Source organism: Lycium ferocissimum, chromosome 1 (assembly GCF_029784015.1).
Source record: "Lycium ferocissimum isolate CSIRO_LF1 chromosome 1, AGI_CSIRO_Lferr_CH_V1, whole genome shotgun sequence".
Classification (NCBI taxonomy): Eukaryota; Viridiplantae; Streptophyta; class Magnoliopsida; order Solanales; family Solanaceae; genus Lycium; species Lycium ferocissimum.
In genome coordinates this window covers 18,439,949-18,455,197 of record NC_081342.1, presented here as the reverse complement: position 1 = coordinate 18,455,197, position 15,249 = coordinate 18,439,949, and the positions used below count along the sequence as shown (strand labels likewise).

General features: G+C 35.9%; 1 protein-coding gene across 3 annotated transcripts; it reads left to right on the top strand.

Moving 5' to 3' along the window:
* The first annotated feature begins 3,833 nt into the window (after positions 1 to 3,833).
* Positions 3,834 to 15,080, top strand: LOC132051080 (flowering locus K homology domain-like). Of its 3 annotated transcripts, none has more exons than XM_059442383.1 (7): positions 3,834 to 3,969; positions 5,609 to 6,157; positions 8,471 to 8,720; positions 12,672 to 12,820; positions 12,901 to 13,188; positions 13,503 to 13,697; positions 14,419 to 15,080. In XM_059442383.1, exons 2-7 carry the CDS (start codon positions 5,612 to 5,614, stop codon positions 14,587 to 14,589), a joined length of 1,599 nt encoding a protein of 532 aa, XP_059298366.1. In that variant the 5' UTR covers positions 3,834 to 3,969; positions 5,609 to 5,611; the 3' UTR covers positions 14,590 to 15,080. The 3 variants fall into 3 exon arrangements, with proteins under 3 accessions (XP_059298366.1, XP_059298361.1, XP_059298358.1); XM_059442378.1 differs by having other exon boundaries at positions 3,843 to 3,965; XM_059442375.1 differs by lacking the exon at positions 3,834 to 3,969 and adding an exon at positions 4,371 to 5,512.
* Positions 15,081 to 15,249: the final 169 nt, after the last annotated feature.

Below are 15,249 nucleotides of genomic sequence, written 5' to 3'. Positions count from 1 at the left end.
ATGGTAAATGAGAAACAAACAGAGTGACAGTATGAGAACAACGGCGAATTTTCTGGTGGGTTTGAAGAGCAAGAGTATATTTTCCATTGGGTTTGAAGAGAAAGTTCTGGTGGGTTTGAGGTATTAGTGGATTTAGAGTCTATTTTATTTTATTTCGTTGATAAAAAATAAAAATAAATTTTATTTACCGAGGGATTTATCGACGGATTAATTCTGTCGCTAAAAATTAACTTGAAATTTTACCATTTTAAAAGATAACGACGGAAATATACGCAACTGATATTAAAATATTGTGAAACATACATATTACTTAACGACGGACATAATCCGTCGCTACCTACATAGCTAATCTGTAATAAATTTTGCCGCCCATAGTTTGTCGTAATTTTAGTAGCTAAAATGAAGGTGCGTAATTTTCGAGCCAAAATTTAGCGACAGATTTAAAAATCCGTCGCTATTCCGTCGTTAATTTAGATATCATTTCTTTTTTTATTTTTTTGGCGACAAAACTGTAATTCCATAGGTAATCCGTCGTTACCTAGAGACGAAATTAATTGTGCGCTAAAATCCGTCGCTAAAACCATTTTTTTTTGTAGTGTCCAAAGGAGCTTATTTACAATTAATAACTAAGTTGCTGGAGAGAAGTGACACACACAAAAAAAAAAAAGGATTCAGGGGACGAATCCTCCTTACAAGAGAAGAATGTGGAGGATCAAAATGCCATCAGAGTGAGATATAAATGGTTGGTAAATATGGTTCGTGGATATAAATATATCCACCAACTTATGAATTTTTTTACAAAATATAAATTTATGGGTCAAGTTTTACATTTAAAAAATTGAAATTATGATTTGGAATCTCAAATCCTATTTTTTGGAGAATTTGGAATTTGAAATCATGATCATATGAAGTTGAAGTTAAAGTTGAAGTTGAAATTTCTATGCAAAATTCATAAACAAACACTGATTTGAAATCAAAATATGGTATCATGATTTCAAATCACATGACAAAACGCCTACTTAGAGTTATTAATTAGTACAATAATCAAGATCCCAGAGAAGGACAAATTTATAAGCTACATTCTATAGAGTTCAGGAAGTAAAAATCTCTTTTGGTTAGAAGTTGGTTGACAAAGATATCATTATAGGATTTCATTAGATTTGTCTCTTAATTTCACTGGTTGGAATTTACTGGCCAGACTAATTAAAGATTCGCAGTAAAATTTGCATAGGTGTCCGTTAAGTTCTATCCTGAAGAATGAAACTCCAAAAGAACACTTCTTATTCTTCTTAAGATCTGAGATATGAAGTTCGGTTTTGATAGTTTAAACTTCATGCTCGAACGATCAAGTTTGAAACTCCATACATGGGGTTTGAAGCTTGATCCCAAGATGGCTAAAATTTAAATACTTTTTAACTTTTGACTATGTTTTTAATAGCGGTCGTCCAAACATCTATTTGTGCACTCCGTCCTATTTGCACTGTGTAGTATCCAATAGGTGGAAAGTGTTGCCTATTAGGGATTCCAATCACGAGACTCAAAATCGATACCTCAGATTAAGGTGGAGGGATCCCATCTTTCGTACATGGGCGGAGCCACTTTAGACGAAGGGTGGTCAGGACCCTTCGCCGAAAAATTACGTGGTGTACATAGGTTAAATGTTAGCTATTATGAGTATATATTTAAATTTGCACACCCTTGACACAAGTTAAAAAAAAATTTGCACATCCTTCACTAAATTTTTGGCTCGGCCATGGCTTTTGTACCACACTCTATGGTGATTTTGGAAGATAATTAATGTAGAATTAATATTAACCCGATCTTCTGTCTCAATTTATGTGATGCTCTTTCTATTTTAGTCCCACAAAAAATGACACGTTTTATATAAAGTTTATCATTTTACGCATAATGACATGATTAATAGGCATACAAATTTCTATAGGTTGTTTTACACCACAAATTTCAAAAGCCTTTATTTATTTCTTAATTTTGTACCCGTCCAAATACAGTCACATAATTTAAGACTGAGAGAGTAGAAAGATACTTTGTAAATATTCTTAAATTATTTTATCCGTAATAATCACCGTTAAAAGATTTAAAAATTAAAATAATCTAAGAGCAACTTTTCTTCTTTGATGAAGTTATTCTTCAGAATATCGACTCTCTCCCTATTTTCTCATTTTAAAGTTTTTTTAATAATGAAAGAAAGAGAAAAATAAAAAGTGAACTCGAATTTTAAGCTAAATTAGTACGAGTTAACTAAATATTTAATATTTTATCTGATATATAATGTAATTAGTTATTGCTGGAGCCGATATTTGAGCTACTTAGTACGGGTTAACTAAATATTTAACATTTATATCTCATATATGATGTAATTAGTTATTGAATGCAAAGAGTGTTGGAATTATTTATTTCTATTATTGAATTCTTACATTGTTAATGCAATGGTTACTGTGTCTGGATTCATTCTCTTGACATTAAGTATGAATTTATTTTATATAATGAGTCATAATTTCATATTTGTAACCGACTCTTCTATTTCCCTTTAATGACTGAATTAACTTCCTGATTTGAATTCTCTTTAATGGCGGATTTAATGGCTCATTAAGTCCTCTTTGAAACCCATTGTAACTCCTGATTTCCTTCACCTATATAAATATATATCTTTTCTTTTGATGGAGATATATCAAATACTACAATATCTTTTCTCTCTCAAATATTGTTTTTCATGAGTTTCTGGACTGTATTTGACAAGTCCAAACTTTCAGCCACTAGTGCAAGTGTTTGAGAGTGTTGTGAAACCTTAAGGAGCGGCCAGTCTAAACGACTTGCACCACAGTCTGGCTAAAATCACTTTCAAGACAGTGACTTCTTTCATGACGCGACGTTAATTTGATAAGTTGTTTCTATCCTCTGTTCATTTTTTCTAATTGATATTGTTAATATTTTAAAAAAATTGATCAAAACTATCTTAATTAACTTTTGTAATTCCAAAGTGAATGTTTACGCCTTACTTAATACATTGCAACAATATCTAAAATTTTCCATTTCATATTGCTCGATCATGATAATCTATTACTCCATCTATCTCTTTCTAAAATAAACAAAAAGAATTAGCCAAGAAATTGTCCTTAAAAATGCGGTTGAAAATCACATTCATAAGTATTAAATTGTCCTCAGTTATAACTAAAAAATGATCTATTTTCTAGAGTTTGGTGCAGTTCTTTGAGGTGAAACTGCTATGATATTTAGGCCCCATTTGTCCATGATCAATTTATGGTGTTTGGCCATAAAAATTCTAAATACAATTTGAAGTTGTAATTGAAATTTGAAAAACAACAAAAACTTGTTTTTCATTTTTTTTCTTTCACTTTTTTCACTTTCAATACATTCAAACAACCAAATATTCTTTGCAAAAACCATAACCAAACACAACTCGATCTTCAACTCCAACTCCAAAATACCAAATAAAGTGAAAAAAGATTTGGTTTTCATGGCCAAACGCCTACTTAAGAAAAAAGATTTGGTTTTCATGGCTAAATGCCTACTTAGTGTCTAGTACAGTTTTTTGTGTTGCGTTTTTTAGAATTTAATGAGTCTTTGTTGAAACTTTTATTAAACTGACTTTTTAACTTTTTCCCTCAAATCTAATCGATAGCTTTTGTTAAAATATTTGATCTATCCGAAAATGCTCAATTTTAACAAATTAAAGGACCAAAACTATTCAGAAGTACATTTCAGAGATTGATTTAAAATACCCAAACATAAGGGATCATATTTGTCAGTTTCTCCCAATTTGAAAGACCAAAATGACAAATAGAAGAAGTGTAGGAAGTAGATTATAAATTATCCAAAACTAACATTATAAAACCTAGTGTCCGTTTTCATTCCCATATTTTTGGTTATTCTTCCTTTCTCCCGCTCTTCTACACACTTCGCACTTTGCAAGCTTTCAGTTTTCTGTAAGTATGTTGTCATATTCAAATTTAGCGTATTGAATATATATAAAAAAATTTCAATATGCATATGTATATATATCTGATTGTTTAAGCATTTCTTTGTCTATTCTCTTGTTTGTGGGAGGGTTTAGGCTTGTTTTAGAAAGAGATGGTTCTAGAAGGTTCTGGTATTGCAGGTTTTGTCTATTAGGGTTTTCAAACGGTAAATATGCTATGAGTCTTTTGTACAAAGCTTTTAGGGTGTTAGGATTTTGTATTTTACAGTTTAAAGACGTAGTGCCTGATTGGCCATAGGTAGTTTTCAATTTTTTTGGACATGGAAAATTGTTACAATTTTCCGGAATTCGAAAAACTCCGAAAAGATTTTTTCACAATTTTCGCTTCAAATCACTCACAAAATTGAAAAACAACTCCAATTTATATTCATGTTCAAACACAACTCCAACATCCAAATACTCCCTGCGTCCATTTTTACTTGTCATGTTATTGACTTGGCGCGCCTATTAAGGAGCAAAAAGTAGAATGATAATCTTACTATATTACCCTTTGAATATAATAAATGCAGTGTTTTGGGAAACGCTTTGATAAGTGATTATAGCAAGTAATAAGGATAAATTAGGAACTATGTGTTAAATTCTGTCTTGGTTTTCTAAACTAGACAAAAGTAAAAGTGGACTTCTATTTTTAGTATAGGGCACAAGTAAAAATGCACGGAGGGAGTACTATTTTCAACTTGAAAACAAGTGACTACTCTTTTCCAAATTTCACAATTTTTATGTCCAAACGCCCACTCAGTTTCTTTTGTAACGAGAAATGTACATTTTCCTGTAGATAATGCACCCGGCCCTCTAATCTTCTCCTCTGAATTACTCCATTAGGATTCTTTCTCGGCCTTTGGGGGCTTTCTAGACTTAGTACTAGAGGATAATTTTGATCAAAGAAATAAGGGGTCATATGTTAGAAGGTATGGGGTTTTGTGACTTATAACTTCAGTATGGTTTTTGCTCTCAAGAAGGCGAGGTGCATGATTGAGTATTTTTTGGGGTCAGTGATGCATGTATGATAAGGTTGTTTTTTCTTTGTTTAATTTTGGGGGTTGGTGATTCCAGCATGGAATTCAACTTATTGGTTATTCTCAATGCTTTATAGCGAGCCTACAGGGTCTAATCTTGTGTTAATCCTAAACGTTCACACCTTTTTTCGCTGTTTTTTGGTTTTAATGTTCTAATTTCTTGAAAATCTATACGGAAATAATATTAGAAAGGATGCATGTTTTTCTATCTTTTTTCGCCGTTTTTTAGTTCTAGTTTTCTAATTTCTAAATCACTACGGAAATTATATTAGAAAAGATGCATGTTTTTCTATCTCCTCCGTACCACACAAAGTTAGGGGTAAGGTCTGCATATATCCTACCCTCCCCAGACCTCACCTGTGGGATCATACTGGGTTTGTTGTTGTTGCATGTTTTCCATCTTTTTTCTTATTTTTTGGGAAAGCATTACGGTACCAACTTCATGAAGGTAAACTGTTATGTTCCAGCTTCTACACAGGTGAAATGCAGGAGGCCTTCAGAGTTCAATAGTTCATTCAGCCAATTGGCTGTGGCTGGATATTTTTGTAAATTTCTTTTTGTTTTTTTCTTCCAGAAAATGACTGATGAAAATTTTGAGCAACCTGAGACGGGTAACTTGCATGGCACAGAAAACCTGGATAATATGAACAGTGTTCAGGACAACGATAATGTCAATGGCAAGGATAATATGGAAGGCGCTGATCACGTGCATGAATCTGATTACGTGCAGGACACCAATCATGTGCACGAAGCTGATCATGTGCAGGACACTGATCATGTGCATGAGGCAGATCATGTACATGACACTGATCATGTCCATGATACAGATGCTGTGCAGAACATGGATAATATTCATGAGTCAGATACTACTCTTGGCGTGAATACCGCACCTGAGGAGACACATGCTTCTGAGGAGGTAAAAGTTACTTCAATTGATACAGGGGCTGGCGAAGAAAAAAAATGGCCGGGCTGGCCAGGAGAAAACGTTTTCAGGATGTTAGTTCCCGCTCAGAAGGTGGGTAGTATCATTGGTCGCAGAGGAGAGTATATTAAGAAGACTTGTGAGGAGACAAAAGCTCGCATTAAGGTCCTTGATGGTCCTCCTGGGACCACTGAAAGAGCTGTGAGTTGCTGATTGATTTTGTCATTTACACTATTTAGCATCTACATATTATGGGCATTTTTTATATAAATATATGCACTCTAATGGTGTGAAATGATTTCCCTCGCGATGTTGCTACTGCAGAAAGCTACATTCTCCATTTGTCTTACTGTTCGTGAACTCTCTTTATGGCTTGCACATGTTAATATAGGCATCCTTGTGTGAGCTTCACCTTCCTTCATGTAGAGGCGGATCTACGATTTAAATTCTAGGGGTTCAACATCTAAATTTTTTAGCACTAAACCATTATATTTCTAAAGTTATGGGTTCATATCTACTATTTATTGTAATTTTAGTAAATTTATACCCCGCATCGAAAGTTTGGGGTTCAATTGAACCCCAAGTTATGGTGCTCCATCCGCCTCTGCCTTCATGCATGTAGGATAGTGATTACTTATTTTTTAAGTCTGGCAAACTACCAGTTAATTCAGTGGTTGTAATGCAGTAGCTTAAGGTTGACCTACAAGTGTTCATACATCTATTTAGTACTGCTTGGTTATGGTGAATTCTTCTTTTATTAAAAATTCTTGCTTGTGGGGAATGGTTTTAGAGATTGGTGTTTCATGGTTCTAGAAATCTGACTTAAGCATATTTTCACTTAACTCAATTATTATTTACGCTGGACGTAGTAGAAGTTCCTCACTTGCCAACCCGCCCCACATACCCAAAAGAAAAGACTAGAGGTTCATGGAATCCCTTTAGGCTCAGCCCCACCTTGTGTCTAGATGTTATTGTAAGCCAAATGAAATGAGGTTAACAGCAGTGTAGTAGTGATTGCAGCCAACTAACATGGTGTTAACAACAGTGTAGTAGTGATTGATCTTACATGTAATCTACGTAAAGGAAAGCAGTAGAAAAAAGAAAATCAGTAATTCTCAATGCTGATGGTAGCATCAATTATCACAGAAAATAATTTGAGGGAGAGCTGGTAGAAATAAGTGGATTAATATACAACTGATTGAACAGTAATTATGACTTCACTTTTTTAAATTCAGAAGAGAACTAACTTCTTTCCCTTCATGAGAAAATTTTAAGTATTATTCAACCAAGTGAACCATAACTATGACTAACTTCTTCAAAGTGGGTTAAAAACAAGCCATTAACACAACCAAAATGATGTGAGAGTTTCTATGACCTCATAGTAACCAACATGAGTGTGTGCAGGTTCCTGCCCATATAAGGAAACATTTCAATGAAAGTGAGCTTCATACTAGAAGAACCAAGATCCAGACTGGAGTCATCAGCATTGAGCATTCCAAGTGCTGAAAAGTTGTTCTGACAATCCTGAGAATTGCCTTTATCCACTATCAGTTCCAAGAAGCATTGCACTATGTCTGGTAACTTCGAAACTTGGTCGGTTGGTGTCTTGTCAGAAGCTGTTGCACTGTATCAAAGAGGAAGTTAACAAATTTAACTACAATCTGCAGGACATAACTTCCACATGAGAAACAATCAAAATCATCTAATGAACCTATAAAAAATCATTAAATGGATGATTATGTGCTGGGATATAGTTCAACAAGAAGCTTAGAAAAAGAACTGAGTGGAATTCATCTTTTTAATTTATGAAAAGTCGGCTGAAATATAGCAGCAGCTTTTTTTTAGACTATCCAAAATTTGCTTTTATATTTCTGTGGGTGTGCCTAGCTAAATAGTAAACAATTGAGCAACTGGATCTATATTTAACAATTCATATGGTATTAAAAGGCTTAAATAGGCATTTTAGTAAGTGGGCATATCCATAGGAATTCAGACTCCTTAGTTTATAGGTGTAAATGCACTTGGCACAAAGTGCCTGTGTCCTATCAAAATGCTTGTTATTTTGTAAGGTCTATCAGAATGCTTTTGATTTAGGGCTACTTATAAATTGCAGATTAGTGCAGTCTTAACGATCTTACTTCATCAAAAATAGAAGTCCTCTGTTAAAAAGTTTTCGCTGCAAGGAATCTCTTATTTTCCTTTTAGAGGGATGGGTTGTTTGGTAGTTTGTTGGAGAACGAGCTGGATGTAATTGTAAAACCGGCATATTGGGATCTATACTTTCACCTGATTTCGGCAGATTTTCGTGGAAGCTTTTGTTTTTAGCACTTCTATTCTGCTTATGAATTATGATACCAGAACACAACACTATATTTACTGATGCTGCATTATACTGATTGAACCCTGAACAAGTGAACATATTGTGAACAGTCATTGGGCTCTGGCAAAAGTCGATTTAGCGCATATTTCCTTATATCTTGCTGCCCATGGATTGATAATTCTATTCTGTTGTAGGTGATGATATCTGCGAAAGAAGATCCAAGCCTGTCAATTCCGCCTGCTATGGATGGTCTTTTGAAGGTTCACAAGCGGATTGTTGATGTAGACACTGATTCAGCTAGAGCTCCACCAGTCACTGGGAGGCCAGTCACGACCAGACTACTTGTGGCAGCCTCACAGGCTGGAAACTTGATTGGGAAACAGGGTAGCACTATTAAGACTATTCAAGACACATCTCATTGCACCATTCGAGTAATTGGAGAAGGTGCTTCTCTCTTTAACTTAGATATCCTTTTCTCAAGTTGTTTCCTTGAGAATTTAGTCCATCTTGTCATTTGCAGTCCCTAACTGCCTTGTAATGCTGTCAAGATATAGCGTATTTGAAGAGAAATTTGGCACTGCACATATTCTTGGTATATATAGGATAAGGATGTGTTTCACATGAGCTCCCCTAACCTGGGTAAGTGCGCATTGGTTAACTAGGTCTCTAATCTCTATAATGGCGAAAATAATCTTTAGAATCTAATAAGGATTTACTGCTAAGTCCAGCATTGTCAAAAGTGAAAAGCGAAGTAAAGTGCCATGGCTTGTTGCTGGACTTTAAATGTGAAGCGCTTACTAGAGAGGCACACATGTAGAAAATAATGTGCAATATAAGAAAGATAACTAAATTTCCTAAGAAAACAAAAACTAATTGTGGACTAAGGAACTAGAAAATATGAAGTCTTTCATAAAAGAATTGGAATATTTGAAGTAAACATGATGTTAGTCAAGTGTGAAAACTATTTGAAATTTTAGTTAAGATGAAAGATGTAGTTTTAAGTTTCTAATTCAAATTTAGCAGTTGAGTTTTTATATTAAATTTATAGTTTTCCATTCTTAATCACTGGTATATTTTCTTAACCAGCAAAGTTACAATTGTATTTAGTGTATTTTTTTGTATTGGTCCCTTCTCTCAATCATTGCTTAAGCGAGGCAAAGCACAAACCTGCTCTCCACTTAGTCCAGAGAGCTTAAGCTAACTTCAAGTGAGCCTGTAAGAACACTGGTTTTACGAATGAGTTTCCAGATATATGTTAATAGAACATGTGGAATTAATACTTTTCTTATCCATTTCGATTATGCTTGCTGTAAATGGCCCAAAGTGGTGAAATGATTTAATCTTAACCAAGACAATTTTGCTAGCTGAAAAGTTATTTACGGGATATCCTAAACTATAGTTGTTTTGCAAGGAAAAGATATGTTCGCTTAAAGGGCAAATAGTGTTTTTGGTCCCTGAATTATTACTTTATTATGATTTTAGTCCTTGTGTTATTTAACTAAGGGCATTAGACCTTCAATTAATATAAACGTGTGATTTTGGTCCCTAGTACTAACAGACGTTAAATAATTAACAGAATCACAGATCAAAAAATAAATACTGGAAAAGTAAAAAAAAAAAAAAAAAAAAAAGGAATGACAAGGGGAATTAACCCCTACATGATGATCACCAGAACTGGTTTTCTGAGGCATGTAAAAGGTCTGGTCACTTCTTGAACAATTCTATGAAACATCTTAATCATAGACGATCACCGTGAATATTTTACTGGTCGCCTCACTCGCCAGTTTCCATACTCATATGCCAAGCATAAAAAACTCAGACCTGCCTATATTAACGGAGGGTAACTGAGTTTGCATCCAGCAATGTAGCAGGCAGTATTCTCACTTGGACTATTGTTAATTATACTGGCGGGGTTATTACTTTTTTGCTCTTGATCGGATTGTCAAGTTCCAATGATCCCTTGCATTCCTTTAAGTGAGAGGATCTAGATATATAGTAATTAGAATTCTTATTATTTGTCTTCCTTTTTTAATGATTTATGTTCTTCTAACTTCTTTTGCTTAGCTTTAGAATTCTTTTACGTGAGAATAATATGTATGACGCCATCTCTGTTTCTTCATTATAAAAAGTGGTTTTGGTCTGAGTTGATAAAATAGATCTAAGTTGAATATGGACATGCTCCTACTAAAAATCTCCTCTGTTTGGTCGACTTTTTCAGTGATTTTATTTTTTTGGTATTGATTCTGTTAAGTTTTTAACATCTGTTAGTATTAGGGACCAAAATCACACCTTTATATTAATTGAAGGTCTAATGCGCTTAGTTCAATAACACAAGGACTAAAATCATAATAAAGTAATAATTCAGGGACCAAAACCGCTATTTTCCCTAGCTTAAATGACATGAGAGGGGTAGCTTTGTGGGAAAGGCCCTCCATCCCCAACTAGGAGGTTGGTAGTTTAGTCATCAAGGGAGCTAGGACCTCCATCTCTAACCAGGAGGTTGGTGGTTATAGTGACTAAGGGAGCTAAGTGTTAAAAGCCCGCAGCTTGGCCCCGTGTGAGAGGTTTTGTTGGGGGTGGGTGGTGAGGTTACTATGACAAAAAACAAAAAAAGGACATGTTTGCTTAATGTGGTGTATGATTTTGGTGAATAAGCTGTAGATTTTTCGATAGGCCTTGTGGACTTACTAAAAGGCTTGATCATGTTGGATTTCTATGAAGACAACATTGTTAGCAATTTTTTTTTTCTTTTTTTCTGGTAATTGTGTATTCCTCATCATTAAGGACATGCCGGACCTTCAAAAAGTGTTACAGCATAAAGAAGGAAATAGAAATACTTACAGGGATTTTAATAAATCTATAAACTGATCTATATCTTCTAATCCTATTTCTTTACACCAAAAGTAGAAAGATACTATTCAATTCCATTTAACTTTCTGAATGGAATTGGATCTATCTTCAAAACATCCCATTCCTCTCCCTCCACACTGTCCACCAAATGCAGTGGAGTAGTATCCTCCTCCATTTCTTCTGACTCTTACTGCCTCCTCTTCATCCAACAGCTAAGCATGGCATAGACCAATTAGTCTTTGTTAAGTTGAGAAATAAGGACCACAATTGTGCAGTGAATTTGCAATGCAGAAATAGGTGCTTGTTAGTCTCATCAGTTTCATTGCACAAGAAGCATCTTGAAACTATGATGGCACCTTTTCTCTTTAAAACTTCATGTGTCAAACAAGCCCTTCTTTTCACCATCCATGTGAAGCGTTTCACCTTATTTGGAGCTGGGCACTTCCATATGCTTCTCCATAGCTTTGGTTGCTCTCAATTCTGCCTATTGCCCTCCCTTTTGTAAGCCCTTTTTACTGAGAATTTTCCATCACTGTTATGCCTCCATCTCAGGGTGTCTGGATCATTGTTGGTGCCACTGAAATCACCAATTCTGCTTAACAGGTTGGCAACCCTTTCCACTTCCCAATCATTCAACAATCTTCTGAAAGGATAAGTTCCAACCCTGTGCACTCCACATCTCATCTATTGTGCTCTCTGGGTTATTACCATAGAATGAACAAATCTGGAAAAACTTCCATCAATGGAGTTTGCTCCTTCCTGGCATCTTTCCAGAATTTTGCGCTTTTTCCATCTCCTACTGATAAACTTTGCTTCTATGATCCAATTTGTTTTTGGACTCCTCGAAGGAAATCTTTTCCAACCCTACCTTTTCCCCCTCCTTATAAGGACTTCACGGTATTTTAAACATCTAAAGGACTTGGTAGAGATTCCCCACCTTTTCTTGTCTCTTTTTGTGAACCACTAAGATCTAGAGCTGGCTTTACGTGGGTACATTGGGTCGTAAAAGGACGTGAAGTTAACACTGGTACGAGTGTATAAACTTCAGATTTTATGGCAAATATATTGCTTTTACTCTTTTAGACATACTCCATCTTATTAATTATATTTGACCAGTGATGCTAGAGAATATTGTGAAGTGTCATTTGCCATTATTGAAATAAACAAAAACCGGGATAAGGATAATTCCAGATGCTGAAATTTTGGGAACTTGGATTTTTTTTTTTTGGGGGGGTGGGGGTTCAAAAGATAGGAGAGTAGATTAAAAAGCTGCAGAAGAACAATCAAAGTAACTATTCTGAGGAAGAATAATGCTCAAATTTCTGGGTCCCTTTGGTTTGTTTCCCTTTGTCTTGTTTGCTGCTTGAATTATATAAATAATAAAGGACCATGTCGTGAACTTGGTAAAGCTAAAGAAACTGACATGCTGTGGTGTTTGTTGTGAAGTCAAGTGGTGTGTGTGTTATTCTAATTTCTCTTCTGAAATCCCTTTTTCCTTTTGGAAATGTTATCATATGTTTGATTCCCATCAACTGGATTCTGCAGAGCACCTTCCACTTTTTGCTCTTCCTGATGACAGTGTTGTTGAGATACAAGGAGAGCCCGCCGGCGTGCATAAAGCAGTTGAAATGGTTGCATCACATCTCAGGAAATTTTTAGTTGATCGTAGTGTAATTGGAGTATTTGAGATGCAAGTAAGTCTACTGGCTGGTTTTGGGAGAATTTGACCTTCTTAGTAATACTTTTTGAAATTGTGTCTTTCTTGTCTGCTCAGATGCAAATGCCAAATGCTCGACCAAATCAGAACATGCCTCCGCCTGGACCTACTCAGTCATGGGCCCCTCCTCCATCCGGTTTTCCTGGGAGTGCTGGCGGTGGACCTGGTTATGGGCACAACACTCAGTATATGCCGCCTCCACGACAGTTCGATGCTTATTTTCCACCGGTAGACATGCCACCATTGGAAAAACAGCCGCGTCAGGGCCCCCCTCCTTATAGTAGAGATGCTTCAATGGGAGCTTATGGTAAAAATGTGCAAACACAACAATCTATGGTTACAAAGGTGAGCTCTTTTTCTACATTCAATCTGTTGAATGCAACTAGCGACCTAATTTATACATTCTCTGTGAACTTAAAGATAATTCGGGTAGTTGGACTCTGATCTTGATTAATTAATTACCCAAAGAGGTGCATGTAGAGGTGGCATGTACATCATGCCTGTATATGTTACACATGGTAAGGGTCTGGTGGCCTTTTAAGGATACTACCGAATAGATCCATCAAGTTGCCAGCAGTCTTGCTTTCTCTTTTTGGCCTTCAATTCTTTTTATAAAGTACTCCAACATTCTGTTATCTGATGCTCCTTTTTCTTTGAAGGTCACACAAAACATGCAAATTCCTTTGTCCTATGCTGATGCTGTTATCGGGACCTCTGGTTCAAATATTAGCTATGTTCGTCGGACCAGTGGTGCTTCTATTGCAGTTCAGGAAACAAGGGGTGTTCCTGGTGAGATGACTGTGGAGATAACTGGATCCGCAGCACAAGTGCAAACAGCGCAGCAATTAATTCAGGTAATATTCTGACAATTGAATTACTGAACTTTAATTTACCTTTTGGAAATCCGACAGTTGTAGTGCTGTTTCTGGGCTTGGAGAAATGAAGGGCTAGCTGTGCTGGCGAGGGTGATGCAAAGTTTTTTAGCTATACTGGAGTACAGAAGTAGAGAGGGAGGTGGTACCGTGTTGCTGGTGGGGGATCAGTTTAAAAGGTGTGATCACAAGGCGAGATGCTTTACCTAACATTTGGGGGTTTGGGGGGGGGGGGGGGTGGTTGGTGGAAGATCCCCAAGGCATGAGACATAAGCCCATCAATTTGTAATCTATAAATATTTACAAACTAATATAATAAGCATAAATTACCAAAAACTGTGAAAATACATAAAAATTGTAAAAAAAAGTTGAAATTTCTAATAAATGTAGATATCATGTAGGCACTTTTGTCCACTTCCAGTATATATGAGCATACTAAATGCATATGTTGAATACAGAAGTATAAAATGACTGATGTACAAATTAAAACGTTCTAAAAACCCAAGCATCAAATGAAAAACTGCTTCTCTATCTCCAAGCAAAATCATCTTTGCTACCATTTCCAGAAGCCCCCATTGTCACCTGTAACTTGTGAATGTAAGATTTACATTTAACTGCAAAGAAATGAGCTTTGCCATATTAGTCTTACAACTGAGATTTCTTAGAAATGCATTGCATTCTTACCAACCTTCTTATGGTGCAGAATTCTATTGCTGATGCTACCAGCTCAATGCAGAACACTGCGGCTGGACCACCTTCCCAAGGCTATAATCCTTATTCTCAAGGTCCTGTATATACTTCACCATCAGGTGGCACTGGTCATCCATCTGCGGGGGATTATGGTTCCATTTATGGATCCAGCTATGGTTATTGATGGATATCCTGCTCAAGACAAGTCATGCTTACAATCATGAGATCTGAAGTCGTCAGCTGTTTAGAAAGTTTTGTTTTTTAGTTAGCTGTATCATGATTAGTAGTAGTAGTCGTGGATGCATTAGGTATTTAGGTGGAATTGCTGGTTGGTTTACCCGTGGTCTTTTACATTCCATGTTGAAACAACTCACTGAGTACAGGATGATGTTTTACCTCGGTTTCACAGCGGACTCTGATCAATTATAACAAAAAAACAATTCCACATATTAGATCTTTTCATGTAAGAGATAAAAAAGTTCTCCTAGTTTGAATCTTTAATTAGCTATAGATGGCATCCTCTAGTCTTTTGGAGCTTTTCTAAATTTATTTCCTGTGAGTTTTGTTGATGTGATAGCTCTGTGGACGTGCGTTCACATAAGGGGTTGCCAAAGTATTTTAAGTCGTAAACTGCATTTGTATGGTCAATGTTAGCAGCCAAATCCGTTACTTTGCTCTCCCTGCCTCTGCTTGTATGGCAATGTCGTTCCATGGGTATAATGAATCTCGTCTAGTACTCCTATCTTGTTTGAGCAACACCTTGTTTATGTTATGGTTGGATGGTTCCAAATGTGTATGTAGGAGAGGACCAGCAAACTTTGTCGCATGGGCTTTCTGTCCATGG

What these genes read in the sequence shown, in the direction of transcription:
- LOC132051080 (XM_059442375.1), top strand. Translation starts at nt 5,312, where the DNA reads ATGCATGTTTTTCTATCTCCTCCGTACCACACAAAGTTAGGGGTAAGG. An exon ending in ATGTTCCAGCTTCTACACAG is followed by an intron (nt 5,513 to 5,608) that starts GTGAAATGCAGG and finishes TTTTTCTTCCAG; the next exon opens with AAAATGACTGATGAAAATTT. An exon ending in TTGGAGTATTTGAGATGCAA is followed by an intron (nt 12,821 to 12,900) that starts GTAAGTCTACTG and finishes TTGTCTGCTCAG; the next exon opens with ATGCAAATGCCAAATGCTCG.